A 13,953-nucleotide genomic window follows, 5' to 3' on the forward strand; every position below is an offset into this window, starting at 1 on the left:
CGTGGGCAGAAGGCGGTTCTGGTTTGTTGGTGTGTGTGTGTGCTGTATGTAAGTGTATATGTGTGTGTGTCTGGGGGTACTGAGGGGTACGTGGGGGCGAAGCAGAATCGACCATGGCAGCAGCGGAAGAAGAGGACGGGGGCCCCGATGGGCCAAACCGCGAGCGGGGCGGGGCGGGCGCGACCTTCGAATGTAATATATGTCTGGAGACGGCTCGCGAAGCTGTGGTCAGCGTGTGTGGCCACCTATATTGGTGAGAATCCGAGTCAGGAGCGTGGGCTGAGGCGGTGGGGCTCCTCTTTGTGATGGGGAGGCCGGGAGCGGGCCCATGCAGTTATTCCGATGACCCGAGGACATGTGTCTCCCCGCCACACACACACACACACACACACACACACACACACGCACGCACGCACGCACGCACGCAGGGGAGGCCTGAGGTGGGGACTTGTGTCTTTGCTGGTGTGTGTGTGTGTGTGTGTGTGTAATCACGTCTGTGCAGATGAGATGTCTGGAGCGGAGGGTCTTAAGAGCTGGTGCATGTGTGGCATGTTATAAGGAGGAGGTGGGATGGGGAATGGGCGACACTGCATATTCGTGCTGGTGAGGCCTGAGCCACAGTACCCCGTTAGATCTACCCAGCTGTTGACATAAGAACAGAGGAGAGAGACTTTCAGTCTAAGGGAGGTGCCCCTCGTCGGAGGAGGGCAAGATGTAGGGACTATGGATCCACATTGAGATGTGTGTGTGTGTGTGTGGCGGGGTGGTGGTGGGGTGGGTGGTGGTGGGGTGGGTGGTGGTGTTGTCAAACCCAAGGACAAAGGCATTGTGGAAGGGCAAGATGGAGAAGTCAAAAGGTCATGGAGATAGGGATTTTATTGAGCTTGAAAGGGAAAGGAGCAGTAGAGCTGGAATGATGGGAGGAATGGGGCAAGAATGCAATTGGGGCTGAAAAGAAACCTGTTGAATTGAGGAATCAAAAGTTAAGAGGCAGAAAATGGAGAGGCTGAGGGAGGGGTGTGTGTGTGTGTGTGTGTGTGTGTGTAGATAGAAAGATAGCTAGACAGAAGAGAAGATCGAATGTGTTGAGGATGGGAGGAACTTTAGATACTGAGACGAGAGAAGTTGGAGAAATCAAGTTAGCAAGTATGCTAGAGGTTGTAGAAAATGTGGAAAGAAACAGCCATGTAGCAGGCGATACCCGGAGACTGGTGAAGGGGGCGTCTGTTGTCTGGGATCTGTGGCTCTTCTCCGTAGTTTGACCTGTTTTTTTTGTTTTGTTTTTTCTCTTTCCTCCATCCAGTTGGCCCTGCCTTCACCAGGTATGTGTTCATGAGATGGACAGGGAAACGGGGAGGGCTGAGGATCTCCAAGACCCACTCTGTATTTGAAAACACTCCCTATTTTCTCTCCAGTGGCTGGAGACACGGCCAGACAGGCAAGAGTGCCCCGTGTGTAAAGCTGGTATCAGCAGGGAGAATGTCGTCCCTCTTTATGGACGAGGAAGCCAGAAGCCCCAGGATCCCAGGTGGGAGACTGGACACAGTGTGGATGGAAGGTTGAACCTCTGTCCCGAGAGAGTGTCGAAGAGGTGCTGATTCCCTCTCTTCTTCCTCTCAGATTGAGAACTCCACCCCGCCCCCAGGGCCAGCGACCAGCTCCAGAGAGCCGAGGGGTGAGTCTCCTTGTCCAGCTGTGTCCCTCCAGTGCCAAAGCCTGTGGATTTCCCTGATCTTCCTGCCTCCCTAGGGGTTCCAGCCATTTGGTGATGCCGGGGGCTTTCACTTCTCATTTGGTGTTGGTGCTTTTCCCTTTGGCTTTTTCACCACCGTGTTCAATGCCCACGAGCCTTTCCGCAGGGGTGCAGGTAAGCGCGTTCCCCAGGTTCCTGCCAGGGCCCTCTCCTGGCCTGCAAGCATGCTTTTGAAGTTTCCTTTCTCCTACAGGTGTGGATCTGGGACAGGGACACCCGGCCTCCAGCTGGCAAGATTCCCTTTTCCTGTTTCTCGCCATCTTCTTCTTTTTCTGGCTGCTCAGTATTTGAGCTATGTCTCCACCCTGCCCACCTCTAGCTAGAGGAGAATCAGTATTGGGGGTCCCTGCTGGCCCTTCCTTGCTTTTGGAGCACCCCCTCACTTCCATGACCTATCTCTGTTGGCCAAAGCCTCCTTCAGGAGGCCGTGGGGAAGAGTGACCAGTCTGCTTAGGATGGGGTGCCTGCTGCTCTGTACTGCTGGTCCAGTAGCGCAGTCATTCCCCACCCTGGAGGAGGACAGATTAAAGACAGGTGCCCAGTTCTCCTTTATCCCAATCCTTTGCTTCCCCCAGATTTCTTGATTTGATGTTTAAAGGTGGGCTCTCCCCGACTCCTCCACTTGTTGATTTAATTTAATTTTTCTCTCCCTACCGTCTAATATGAGTTCTGACTCTAAATGTCTCCTTTCCACCCCTCACTACCTCCTTTATTACAAATTCAATTAAAAAAAAAAAAAGGTGAAATATATTGTTGGGAAGTCTTCCCAATCCTTCCCTTCTTCCAGGACAGGTACCTCTTCTGCCCAGCTTGAATAGATACTTGGTATGGTGGGAGGCATGGATGAGCCCCTCCCCTGCAGGGCTCTCAGGGATACAGGGGTGAGGTTGCTTCTCTCACACACAGACAACGGGTAGGAGACATGTGTCAGGTGTTTACTCAGCATGGGTCAGGTGGGCTCTGGTTGTAGAAGTGTATTGAGGTGGAATAGGGATCATACATGGGAGAGCTGGCCGGGGGCCAGCACAGCTCCAGGAGGAAGGCGAAGGAGCTGGTGGACAAGGTCTGCCTGGCTCTCCTAAGGTCCTCCCGCCCCGTTCTCTGCTGTTTCAGCATCCTCTGACTGATTCAGCTCTGCACGTTCCTCCTCGTCCTCCTGGTTTTCCGGGGCCTTCCTGAGAAGGCACAGTATTCTAGCCTCTGTTGGCCTACTCCAGAGCTCCCAAGTGCTGCCTGGAAGCCCCTGGTCAAGGGTCTTTCACTCACCTCTCTTCTCCTCTGGGTTGCCGTTTTCGCCACAGGATGGCCCCAATGAGCAGGGTGGCTATTCCCAGGCCTCCCAGGATCCCCAGGGCCAGGGCTAGCGTTCCCAGTGCAGACCCCCCCACAGAGCCTGTAGGGACACAGGTAAGATTGAAGGTACAGCTCCAGCACACACCACTCCTTCCTTGTTGACTATACCCCAGTCACATGTGGCACTCATGCTTCCCTCTGACTTTAGTCCTGTCCCTCACCTGCAGCTGGCCTCTCCTCGCCTGTTTCTGGAAGGCAAAGAGTAGTATGAGGGAAGACTTGAGCGTGGGTGGGGCTGTCTGGTGGGAGGCCCAATGGCGTCTCCCTTCAGTTAGTGGGCAGGGTGGACTTTCTCTTGACAGGATTGTGGTGGAGCAGAAGAGGCCTGGGTGTTGAGTGCTCCGAGGGAGGGGTGGCGTGGCCGTTGGGGATCATGTCTGGGTAGGGTAGGGAGAGTGTTGTGTCCCTCGCCATGGCCCCAGGGTCCCCGGATCTGGGGAGGGGTTGGTTACCTGTGATGCTGATGCTGACAGGAGGGCTTTCCTGAGGCCCGTGGCTAGGGTGGGTGGCGGCACAGCTGTAGATGCCCTCATCCTCATGCCCTACCTCAGGGAGGTGCAGCACAGGGCTGGGGTCAAGGGGCAGGGGTGTACCCTGGTGGGGAAGGGGGAAGGGAGATGGTCAAGAACTCCTGGCCACACACCCTCGACTCTTCATTTCCCCAGCTGCACATTCTGTCTTTTCGGCCAGCTCTCAGGCCTCCAGGCCACTCACATCCTTTATCCAGTGAATCTTAGGAGGGGGCTGAGCAGAGATGACACAGGTCAGGGTCACAGTCCCACCAGGAGCCACGGTTCCGCCTTCTGGCTCAACCAACAGCTGAATCCCCTCTGGAGGCACCAGCTCTGGGTGGGGATGGGCATGAGGTCCGTCCGTCAGCATACCTGGAAGCAAGCCTGACGGCCCTGGGATTGACCCCTGCCTCCCAGACAGCCAGACTAGGCCCTCCCTCCCTACTCACCCCTGACACGGGGCTGGATGGGGGCTGTGTTCAAGGGTCTGCGCCGGGGAAGGCCCAGAGAGAAGCTACAAGAGAAGGTAGGATGGTCGGTTCCTCCTTGGGCTGGGGTCACTGTCAGCTCTGACTGTAGTGTGAAGAGCCCCGTCTCCGGGTGTCTCCTGGTCTCTTCCTTCACGATCGTTCCTGTAGTGGGTAGGACAAAGTCAAACTCCCAAAAGTGTGGGAGAATATTAGGGAGAAGGCAGTTGGGTACAAGGGCACCCAGGCACTCACCTTTGCCATCAGGAATCAGGGGTTTCCCATCCAAGTGCCAGCTAAGGGTCCCTGCAGGGTAGCTTCCCTCTGACACACATGTCCCCACCTGGAGGAAGAATGGAGACCTCACCCTCTGACTCTGTGAGGCTGTGTAGGCGCACAACTGCATTCAAAGTACCCTTCCTATTTCCTGTTTTTCTGTACCTTATTAGGGACACCAGCTGTGAGTTCAGAGGCAGCATCCACAATTTCTGGCTTCCCAGGAATCTCTGGAGGGAAAGTCCAATCAGAAGCTGCCTTTCGAAGGTTCTCACACTCCAGGCATGGGAACCAGGGCCAAGAGTCAAGGGCGAGGGGGAAATGAAGGCTTTTTCTTAAGTGAGAGGTGACTTAGTCAAGGCCGTGGAACCCTTACGGTAGACTCGGACGCGGTAGTTGGACTTGACCTCCTTTCCATGCCTGTTTATTGCCCGACACCGGAAAGTCCCCTCATCAACGATTCCAATAGCTGGTAGAAGGAGGGAACCGTTGGGGAGGATTCGAGCCACGCTGTCCCAGGGTCCTCCCTGGGGAGACAGGACCTTCCAAGCTTCAGTCCGGCCCGTGTTCTGCAAGAAGAGAAAAGCCTAAGCTGTCCAGGCACTTTGGGGAAGGGCTGACCAGACAGGGAGGGGTGCTGGGGACCCTCAAGGATCGCTCCTGAGGTGGAGTGGCCAAGCGGGGAGTCCTGCTTACCAGTTTCCATTCTAGCTGCTGGGGTGGTTTCTTAGGGGCCCCCTTACAGCTCAGCACAAGAGGCTCTCCAATCCGGGCTGTGATGTTCTGACCACCAACCACGGCTCCTGGGTGGTAGCATCATGGTAGAGGGGCAGAAGGGGAGAGGTGGAGCTAATGAGTGTAGGACAGGGTGGGTGAGGGGCTTTGAAAAATGGTGCCCAGGTTCTAGGAAATGTCTAGGGAGAAGGGAGGTCCTGGGGAGCTGGGAACTGGACTACTAAGCGGAGGGTCAGTGGGGCTGGGAGCGGCTCACCCCACAGAGCAAGGACCAGCGCCCAGGCTCCAGCTGCTGTCCCTGTTGGCATCATGCTTCCTTCCCGGGCTCCTGGTTCTGTCTGCCCCTTTTCCTGCTGTGGCCACTGCCCTAGGTGGAGCTTGTACCCTCTGCCCTTCCCCCACCTCCCATCTCGTCCCTTCACAGAGAATGTCAGGAATTCATGCCTCGGGGACAGGAGCCCTTCAGGTACTAGAAGCAGCAATCTCGCCCCACCCCGGGGCACTGCCAGCCTCTGGGCACAGCCAGCCTCTGGGCACAGCCTCTTCTGGATAGGGCTGTGCCACACCAAGGGTCTCATTTCCCCCAGCCCATGTTCCCTCAGTTCCATGCAGAGGGCTCGCTAGCGCTCCATCTTGACTGGGGCAGGTTGCTAGACTACGCGGTTCATCCTGGGATCTTTGCAGTGAGGACAGGACAGAGACCTGCTGGGGCTTTGTAAGAATTACTCTTTTTTTTTTTGGGGGGGGGGAGGGTCCTAGTGTTTTGTTTTGTTTTTGAAAAAAATTCTCAACTAAACCCAGGGAAAAAAGAAATCTCTTTATTTAAAACTGCAGTTTCTTTCTTTTTTTCTCTGTGCATCTACAAGTTTACAAGTGAGGAGAGAGCTGCCCCTGGTCCCTGCCTCCCACCACCCTCTTGTCACACTCCCTCAATCCTGCCTGGGTCTTTGATGGGAGGAGTTCCCCATGGTGACAGTCTTGAAGATCCTGAGGATGTTTGAGGGGGTCAGATAGAAGGGTTCAGGATGAGATGAGACCATAAAACTTATACCTTCCCTCATACCTGCGTTCTGTGGCCTCCCTCTTCTCCCCACCCCCTTGATTTTGGCATGAGATTTAAAAATGAACAGAAACACTTATTTCTGGGAAACTGAGGGAGATACACATAAGCACCCAGCCCATATTTAGCATATTTGGCAAGAATACCCTCCCCATTCATTCTTCTCCACTCTGCAAATAGTTAAAAAAAAATTTTTTAAAAGCCTTTTGACTTTTTCAAAATTACTGAGTTCAGTCCAGCCTTGCCCAAAGGTTATTGGGAGGGGAAGACAGAGGCTAGAAGGGCATGGTGCTCACATCAGTACAGCAGAGATTTGTCTGCACAAGCTAAGAACACCTAAGTGACTAGGGTGAGGACATGGTGTCCTGCAAAATCCACTTCCCCATTGGTAGGCCTGGAGCAAGTAGCCGCTGCCAGCTGTGTTTGTTCGAGTACTAGGCCCCTTTGGCTCTCACTTCTCACATGGGTAAACAAAAATAAATCAGTATGTTTATTTAAAAAAAAACAACCCACACACACACCAAAATCCCTACTTCTTCAAACTATTAAAAATTAAGGATCACCACTACCAACAAAAACAATAAAAAAAATACAGACAGATCCCAGGGTTTCTAAAAAACAAAAAACAAAAACAACTCCAAAGCCCAGCCAACAATTTTCTAAAGTAGCAGAAACTCCCTCCGAGGTAGATATCTGAGTCAGACACTCTTGTCCACCGAGCGATTCTATTGGTTTAAGATGAGCTGCGTATGAGGTAATAAAGCCGTCTGGAGGGGCAGAAGGTCAGGATGCATGGGGTGGGGGTGGGGGTGGTGGCCCAGGGCCTCTGTCCAGGAGTCCCCATTTTTGGCATCTCTGGGTCGGGCAGGGCTGACGTCTCCAGATTCCAGAGTATATAAGTGGGGTGGGGAAAAGAGATAGGGAGTCCAGAGACAAACAGAACAGTTGTATGTCGGTGCAGGTTTGAGAGAGAGAGATCTGAGAAACAGATATGTTTCCTGTGTGAGAGGGAAAGAGAAGAAAGGAAAAGGGGACACCCCACTTTCCCTGCCATGTCGCCAGCACCCCAGCACTGGGTCTAGTTGGGGAGAGCACGACCCCAGTCGCCCTTCTGTTTTGTGCTTCTGTCGGGGTTTGTCCTTTAGATGCCCAAGTCCTCTTCACGTGTTGCCTGGCGGGAGCCCCCAGCCCTGTGACCTTGAGGGGCAAGGTCAGTTGGAGGTGTCAGAGTGAACACTTCCCGGTCCCTCTGTTGGGGATGTCACTGAGGACGGGGTCACAGCCTCCTGCCAGCCACCATTGGCCTGAAAAAGAGAGAATGAAAGTCAGAGTATGAGAAACACACCGGGCGGTGGTGGCGCACGCCTTTAATCCCAGCACTCGGGAGGCAGAGCCAGGTGGATCTCTGTGAGTTCGAGGCCAGCCTGGTCTACAGAGTGAGTCCCAGGAAAGGCGCAAAGCTACACAGAGAAATCCTGTCTCGAAAAACCAAAAAAAAAAAAAAAAAAAAAAGAGAGAGAGAGAGAGAGAGAGAGAAACCCTGTGGGGGGATCACACTTCTGTCCTGGTGAAAGCCGGAAGCTGGACACAGCCGGGCTCTGTGATCCACTCACCCGCATTTCTCGAGGACTGTATATCTGGCCTCCCCCGAGGTTATCCCCATAGCTCCCAGGCCCCATTGAGTGTCGGAGTGATTCCACCTGCAGGGCACAAAGGAAGGTATGACACATGGAACAGACAGGCCTTGTATGCTGGGCGTGGGGCCAGGGACATAGCTCAGCAGCTAAAGGTGCTTGTCACGCAAGCCTGGTGATCCGGGCCGCGGAACCCACCTAAAGTCAGGAGATAACCGGCTTCACCAGGCTGCCCTGACTTAGCACATGTGCAGTGAGTGGCACGTGCACCTGCCCCCCACCCCCACCCCGTCGTGCACACAATGAGGGAAAAGAGGAGGTGGGGCTCCAGACCTGGGAAGCAGAGTAGGAGTCGCCATTGAGCCCGGGCATCCCCAGAAACATGTCTCCGGATCCTGAGAGATTGAAAGAGCCGCCAGAGCCTTGGAAGAGCATTGAGAGAATTAGAGGAAAGTACAGGGGACTGTCGGACGGACGTCGGACGGTAGACGGGAAGGAGATGAACACAACCCTTAGCTTCCAGAAAGCTAACTCTGGGAAGCACATGGACTGCATAGAAATTATCCAGATAACAGCAGCCCCACCCTCAGAATAGGCTACTTGTGAATCCCCCCGGCTTACCCACTAAAGGCCCCTCCCCTTGATATCACCACCCCTGGTCTCTTTCACCCTAAAAAGTCCTCTTTGCTGTCATCTTGCATAGACAGGAAGCGTGCAAAGCAGCCAGCTAGAGTGGCAGTGGGCTGTACCTGCAGAGGAAGGGGGCGTCGGGGAGCTGGTGCGGCTGTGGCCCCCCTGGGCGACTGACACAGCTGTTTTCACAGCATAGATATTTGCCTCCTCTTGGAATTTCCCAATATTCTTCTTGTAGCGAATTCGCTTGTTACCAAACCAGTTGGAAACCTGCAGTGTTGGGCAGGGAGGGTCAAACAGAACCCTTTCTCCAGGACCCCCTCCCCAAGTAACATCTGAGAACGCTTTGCCCCCGGCCCCCCAGAATACCTGAGAGACAGTGATGCCGCACTTCTTGGCGAGCTCCTCTTTGGCCTCCTCACTGGGGTAAGGGTTACTCAGGTGAGAGTAGAAGTACTCATTCAGGACCTCGGTGGCCTGTTTGCTGAAGTTCCGGCGTTTTCGTCTATAAAGGGAGGAAGTATCATCATAGTGCCCTGCTGGGCAACATGGTGGCCCCGGTGAGGTATGGGAGGGAGCCAGGTATGGGAGGGGGCAAGCTCAGGGGTCCCTGAGCCCCACCTGGCATCCAGGAAGCGAGAGCGCAGGATCATGACCGCCTCGCAGGTGCTCTGCTTCAGCTGCATCTGGATGGCGCTGAACTTGCGATGGATGATGCTCACCATACGCTCCATCTCCTTGGGGGCCACAGGACGAGTGCGGCTCTGCTCCCTCAGCAGGTTCATGACGTGGGTTGTGAACTCATTGCATGCCTATTGGAGCAGGTGGGCTGGTGAGGAGCCCTGTGGCTTGGGGAGGCCCCTACAGTCTAGAGCCCCTCACTCACTGAGCCTCCTCTCCTCACCTGCTCATACTTCTCCAGCTCTGAGTGGTAGATGTGGCGGATCTGGGCAAGCTTGCTTCGATAGTCTGAGTGTTCGATGGAGTTGTCGGGGGACACGCCACCTCCGGAGGCTGCTGCGGCTGCAGCCGCCGCTGCAGAGCCGCCCCCCTTCTCTGGTCCAGCCACACCTTCTGCCAGAAGCATGTTGTCCAAGCGCATCAGCTGTGGGTCCACTGGCTCCTCCTCTTGGGAGCTCCGAATGCTAAGGCCTAGCAGGCAGGCAGGTGGACTTAGGGCCCCAGGAACCCCTCACCCAGCGTTCCAGCCTCCTAGTGTCTCCTGAAGACCCGGCCCCCAGGCTTTGGCTCCTTCCCACTCCCGTTTGAGCAGCCGCCCTGGGTCTCACTTTCCTCAGGGCTTCAAGCTGTCAAACTCTGCGCCCTGGGGTGAGCAGAGTCCAGTTCCCAGAGGTGAGTCAGAGGGACACCCACGTACCAGTTTTCTCCTTGATCTCACACAGGACACTAAACAGGGCCGGCTTCATTCGGTGGCAGTTTAGGGCGTGTTTCCTTAGGAGGAACGGGAGGAGAAAAAGTTCAGGGCCAGGAGAGGAGAGGGGTGCCAGGGAACAAGGTGGGGGACGTCGGAATGGGGGTGGAATGGAGTTGGAGGGGTAGTTCTTGAGGAGAGATCAGCTGCCACAGCTCCGGGAAGCTGCTGGCCCAAAGGAAGCAGAAGGTGCAGGCAATAGGGCTAAAGTCACCGTGGCCGGCTGAGGCTGAGGGAGACGGTGCAAGCAAAAAGACGGAGAAAGGATCTAGAGATGACGGAGGAAACGAAGGTGACTAGGTGGGTTCTGGAGTAGGGGAAATAGAGGCTGAGATGGAAGAGCTTCAGTGCGAGGTGGCAGGGGGCCTGGAGGGGGTGCCCCCCTACCTGGCCGTTCAGTACAGTGTGTGGGCTGAGCAGAGGGAAAGGCGGTGAGGACTCTTGGAGGCCCCAACCACGGTGGAAGGGAGTGTGTGGAGATCCTGGATCCGAAGAGAATGGGGTGGGCTAGCCGGATAGTTAGGGAAGACACCGTCGCTGAGAACAGTTTCTAAGTCTGGGAGCCAGGAGATGGGCGGGTGTAGAGTGTTGGGGTCAGCAAAAGGTTAGGAGGAAAGGGGACCACCTGGGGTTCCCTCTGTGAGGTTTTAGGGCCTAGGGGCAAAGCGAGCTTTGAGAGACCACTAGAACTAAGGGAAGAAAAGAGTTGCCAGATCCAGAGAGGGCCCTGGGGGAGGGGGGCTTGCAGAGGACTCCGAGCTGTGAGCAGGGTCCCGGGGTGGGGGCACTCACTTGGCCTGGGCCTCGTCCAGGCTCTGGTCGGTGATGGTCATTATCTGTTGCAGAATGTCCCCGATGTCTTGCTTCCCTCGGCCTCCCGGGACCCCCCCACTTCCCCCTCCGGGGTCTCCGGCACCGGGAGGCTCGCCAGGGCCCCCGGGCTCCCCACCCACCAGCCCCAGGCCCCCCCGGCCCCCGCCCGGAGGGGGCGGCCCCAGCAGCCGCTCGTCCATGGCTGGGGGGGGCCCTGAGGCCCCCTCCCTGCTCGCCCCTCCCCCCGCCGGTGACTCCCCCCCCCCAAACTCGCCGGGGCCGCTGCTCCCTCCGCCCCAACCCCGCCCGGCAACCCGCCTCCCGGCTCCCTCCGGGGGTTCACCCCGGCACTGAAGGGGAGACCTGGGGTGCCGCCTGGGCACCCCCACAGGAGACCCCGGCCCCCGGCGGCGGAGAAAATGGAGCCGGAGAGAGAGAGAGAGAGAGGAGGCCCAAGCGGGGGTGTGTATGCGAGAGGAGGGAGGAGGGAGAAGGGGGAGCGAGGGAGGCGGCTGGGGGAGGGGAGCGGGAGGAAGAGGAGGGGAGGAGAGGAGGAACGGGGAGGAGCCGGGGGCGGGGAGACGCAGGCCGGGCGGCGGCGGGTGGAGGCGGGGAGCGGCTGGGCAGCCCGGGAGAGGCTGGACTGGCCCCGGGGCCGGCCGAGCTGGCGCTGGGGTCGGGGGTGTCGGCCACCGGGGCTCCGAGCTCACCGTCGGGGTGGTGCGCACTCCGGCCGCCGGAATGTTCTCCGACAGCTCGGTTCATATTTCTTGTTCTAATGACTCCCCTCCCTGTTCGACTTAATTAAAACCGGGAGACTGGGGGGGCTGGGGGAGATGATTAGGGAGGTCTCCAGCCGCTGCTTAATGAGCCAGTAATTAACCAGCCAGGGAGGGGAGTTGGCCTCTGGCCAGATCGCGGAGAGCGGCGGCCCCAGGTCTCACCTACCCACCTCGAATACCCCCCCCCCCCCAGATACCAGTCTTCAGTCCAGGAGGGAATTATATTTATTCATACAACCAAAACATCAGACAGACTCAGCAGCAGGGGGGGTGGGCGGGGCTGAGGTTCGCTCCACAGCCTCCGGTCCCCTCTGCCTTGGGCCTTGGGGGTGCTAGTGCTGATCAATTGTCTTAATCTTTTCCTTTTTTTTTTTTTTTTTTTTTTTTCTTACTAGGCAGGAAGGGGCAGACCTCAGCCCTCACACCCTGTTTAGTAGCTTGACAGCTCAGGATAGATAGAGACTCTTAACTGTCTTAAGGAGTTATGTCCACCCTACCTTGCTTATTCTCAAGGTTAGAGTACTTGTCCCAAGTCCAGTTCCCTGGGAAAGTGGGTGGTAAATACTGCAATTTCAGCCGGGTCTTCAGTCTCTGGTACCCCTGCCGCCGAACAGGCATGTGGGGTGGCCCAGCTTTGAGTCCCAGCGGGAAGGGGCTGTTTGGGAGCTCAGGTCTCAGCAGGTGCGGGAGGGGGCCGAGATCTTTGCTCCTCCATTCGACCTCCACCCTGAACTTTGAGCAGCAACTCCAGGAGCTCCTGTCCCCCGGGGGGAAGGGGCGGCTCTGATCGCTGGGTTTCCATCCGCTGGCACTAGAGATGTGGAAGGAGAGGAGGGCATCGGTGGTCGGGTGGTGGGTTTGGGCAAGAGGACCAGGGTTGGTGTAGGGCAGACAGGAAATCTATGATGGTGATGACGGGGAGTTGAGGCTGGCCAGGGGATATATGCTTTAGAGAGAAGAAGTTAGGGTTCCAACACAAGGCCAGCAAGGGGTGGTGGTGTAGTATGTCTGCCTTACCTGGTGACTAAGGATGGTGCTGTAGAGCTGTTCTTTGTCCTCGAGAAGCCGAGGTGGGGTTGGGGCTAGGCTTGGGGGCGCTTTGGGGGAATGGAAGGTGGCCCTCTGTTCCTCTAGGCGGCGGGACTGGGCCTCAGCCACCAGGTCCAGAAGGAGCTCGGTCTGCAGGGAGAGCAGGGAGCCCGAACGGGGCCCCAGGGCTATGGGAGAAGAGGGAGGAGGGCTAAGACCCAGAGGCGGAGGTAGAGTGGTATAGCGAGCGGTGGGCACAGGCAAGCTGATGGACTCTGGGTTAGGGACCAGCAGGTGAGCAGCTACGGTGGTTAGTGGGCCTACACTGGGGTAGATGATGGGTCAGGATCTCCCAGGGTTGGTGGGGTACCTGTGTGGCGGGTTCCTGGAGGAGGGGAGGGAGGAGCAGATCGCCAAGGCCGAGTGGTGGAGTTCACAGGGGGCCAGCCCTGATCATCTTGCGGGGGACCCTGATGCCAAGACATGTCCATTCCAGTCAGATGAGGGGTGTGGGCAGAGGGCTAGGCCAGTCACCAAGCTTTTCCAAGTCTCCTGTACCATCCGTCTCTAGGTCCTCACATGCCCCTTCTCCCTGTGCTGGCCTCCCCACCCCGGCACCCCGCTCACCTGTTCACCATCCTCTTCTTCCTGGGGTCTTTCAGTCTCCATCCCTGGACTTGGAGAGAGACACTGATGGGGGAGGGGTGACTGGTATTTGGAAGGAGGACTGGAACCCTGGGTTCCTGAGGGGAATGGGGGCTGGAAGGGGTGGGGGTGAGCTGGGGGCTGGATGCCTGGGTACTGAGCAGGAAGCTAGGTTCCTGGTCAGCCCCCCCCCATGGGCCCCGCCCATCTCTGTCAACTTCCTCCATTCTCTTTTCCCACCCAAACAGCTTGTTTGACCTCTCTTGCCCCAGGGGAGGACAGAGACTGGGAAAAAGTCCAGCCGCAGGATGGAGCAGGCTCCTGACAGGGACAGACTCTGGCCTCCTCATTTCCAGAGCCTCACTAACCCTTAGCCTGACCCACTGCTCTTTCCACCCCACCTCCCCTTCAGCTCTTCTCTGTCAACACCGGAACTAGCTATAACACAGGAAGTGGTTTCACTCTTTGGGATCCCCCTCCCCCAAACTAGGTTCTTTCTCTCCAGGCTAAGACTGATCCTGCTGTAGGACTTGGTCCTTCTCACCTTCTCTCTTGACTTACTGGGTCAGGGAAGGGCATGGTTCTGGAAGGAAGCAGAAGGCTTGGATCCGGGATGCACACAGGAAGTCGTCAGGGACCGGCAGTTGATTAGTTATCACTGCCCTCAGCATTACCAAGTGTGAGAAAATGGTCACTGGTAGCCGAGCGAGGGTAGACTGGGGTCACGGAGTGGGACACAGAACTTAGTTTGGCTTTGGACCAGTTCTGGTTAGCCCCCAGGGGGAGCGGGACAGACAACAGGGGTCTTCAAATGGCTCTCTGCCATGTG

General features: G+C 56.7%; 4 protein-coding genes across 5 annotated transcripts; 1 reads left to right on the forward strand and 3 right to left on the reverse strand.

Moving 5' to 3' along the window:
• Positions 1 to 37: 37 nt before the first annotated feature.
• Positions 38 to 2,297, forward strand: Rnf5 (ring finger protein 5). Its single transcript, XM_059243982.1, has 6 exons — positions 38 to 253; positions 1,304 to 1,322; positions 1,416 to 1,528; positions 1,621 to 1,675; positions 1,750 to 1,867; positions 1,947 to 2,297. Exons 1-6 carry the CDS (start codon positions 114 to 116, stop codon positions 2,042 to 2,044), a joined length of 543 nt encoding a protein of 180 aa, XP_059099965.1. The 5' UTR covers positions 38 to 113; the 3' UTR covers positions 2,045 to 2,297.
• A 293-nt stretch (positions 2,298 to 2,590) lies between these two features.
• Ager (advanced glycosylation end-product specific receptor) lies at positions 2,591 to 5,563 on the reverse strand. The gene is given in 11 exon segments (XM_059243984.1): positions 2,591 to 2,928; positions 3,020 to 3,146; positions 3,268 to 3,294; positions 3,559 to 3,700; positions 3,821 to 3,951; positions 4,068 to 4,250; positions 4,341 to 4,447; positions 4,501 to 4,591; positions 4,738 to 4,930; positions 5,058 to 5,164; positions 5,353 to 5,563. Coding segments are annotated over 11 exon segments (1,260 nt in total). The 5' UTR covers positions 5,408 to 5,563; the 3' UTR covers positions 2,591 to 2,831.
• Positions 5,564 to 5,899: 336 nt separating this feature from the next.
• Positions 5,900 to 10,883, reverse strand: Pbx2 (PBX homeobox 2). Of its 2 annotated transcripts, XM_059281497.1 has the most exons (9): positions 10,648 to 10,883; positions 9,802 to 9,875; positions 9,328 to 9,575; positions 9,045 to 9,235; positions 8,793 to 8,928; positions 8,540 to 8,693; positions 8,124 to 8,212; positions 7,770 to 7,856; positions 5,900 to 7,460 (listed from the first exon to the last, which is right to left on the reverse strand). In XM_059281497.1, the coding sequence occupies exons 1-9, from the start codon at positions 10,866 to 10,868 to the stop codon at positions 7,368 to 7,370; spliced, it is 1,293 nt and encodes a 430-aa protein (XP_059137480.1). In that variant the 5' UTR covers positions 10,869 to 10,883; the 3' UTR covers positions 5,900 to 7,367. The 2 variants fall into 2 exon arrangements, with proteins under 2 accessions (XP_059137480.1, XP_059137479.1); XM_059281496.1 differs by having other exon boundaries at positions 8,540 to 8,928.
• Positions 10,884 to 11,823: 940 nt separating this feature from the next.
• On the reverse strand, positions 11,824 to 13,736 carry Gpsm3 (G protein signaling modulator 3). Its single transcript, XM_059281372.1, has 4 exons — positions 13,107 to 13,736; positions 12,850 to 12,949; positions 12,468 to 12,667; positions 11,824 to 12,261 (listed from the first exon to the last, which is right to left on the reverse strand). The coding sequence occupies exons 1-4, from the start codon at positions 13,146 to 13,148 to the stop codon at positions 12,118 to 12,120; spliced, it is 486 nt and encodes a 161-aa protein (XP_059137355.1). The 5' UTR covers positions 13,149 to 13,736; the 3' UTR covers positions 11,824 to 12,117.
• Positions 13,737 to 13,953: the final 217 nt, after the last annotated feature.

The sequence above is a fragment of the Peromyscus eremicus genome, chromosome 16_21 (genome assembly GCF_949786415.1).
Source record: "Peromyscus eremicus chromosome 16_21, PerEre_H2_v1, whole genome shotgun sequence".
In the NCBI taxonomy this organism is placed as follows: domain Eukaryota; kingdom Metazoa; phylum Chordata; class Mammalia; order Rodentia; family Cricetidae; genus Peromyscus; species Peromyscus eremicus.

What these genes read in the sequence shown, in the direction of transcription:
- Pbx2 (XM_059281496.1), bottom strand. Translation starts at nt 10,868, where the DNA reads ATGGACGAGCGGCTGCTGGGGCCGCCCCCTCCGGGCGGGGGCCGGGGG. An exon ending in ACTCCTACTCTGCTTCCCAG is followed by an intron (nt 7,857 to 8,123) that starts GTCTGGAGCCCC and finishes TGTGCCCTGCAG; the next exon opens with GTGGAATCACTCCGACACTC. An exon ending in ACAGTCCTCGAGAAATGCGG is followed by an intron (nt 7,461 to 7,769) that starts GTGAGTGGATCA and finishes TCTCTTTTTCAG; the next exon opens with GCCAATGGTGGCTGGCAGGA.
- Rnf5 (XM_059243982.1), top strand. Translation starts at nt 114, where the DNA reads ATGGCAGCAGCGGAAGAAGAGGACGGGGGCCCCGATGGGCCAAACCGC. An exon ending in CAGAAGCCCCAGGATCCCAG is followed by an intron (nt 1,529 to 1,620) that starts GTGGGAGACTGG and finishes TCTTCCTCTCAG; the next exon opens with ATTGAGAACTCCACCCCGCC. An exon ending in CAGCTCCAGAGAGCCGAGGG is followed by an intron (nt 1,676 to 1,749) that starts GTGAGTCTCCTT and finishes CTGCCTCCCTAG; the next exon opens with GGGTTCCAGCCATTTGGTGA.
- Gpsm3 (XM_059281372.1), bottom strand. Translation starts at nt 13,148, where the DNA reads ATGGAGACTGAAAGACCCCAGGAAGAAGAGGATGGTGAACAG. An exon ending in AAGAAGAGGATGGTGAACAG is followed by an intron (nt 12,950 to 13,106) that starts GTGAGCGGGGTG and finishes TCTTGGCATCAG; the next exon opens with GGTCCCCCGCAAGATGATCA. An exon ending in TCCAGGAACCCGCCACACAG is followed by an intron (nt 12,668 to 12,849) that starts GTACCCCACCAA and finishes CTTCTCCCATAG; the next exon opens with CCCTGGGGCCCCGTTCGGGC.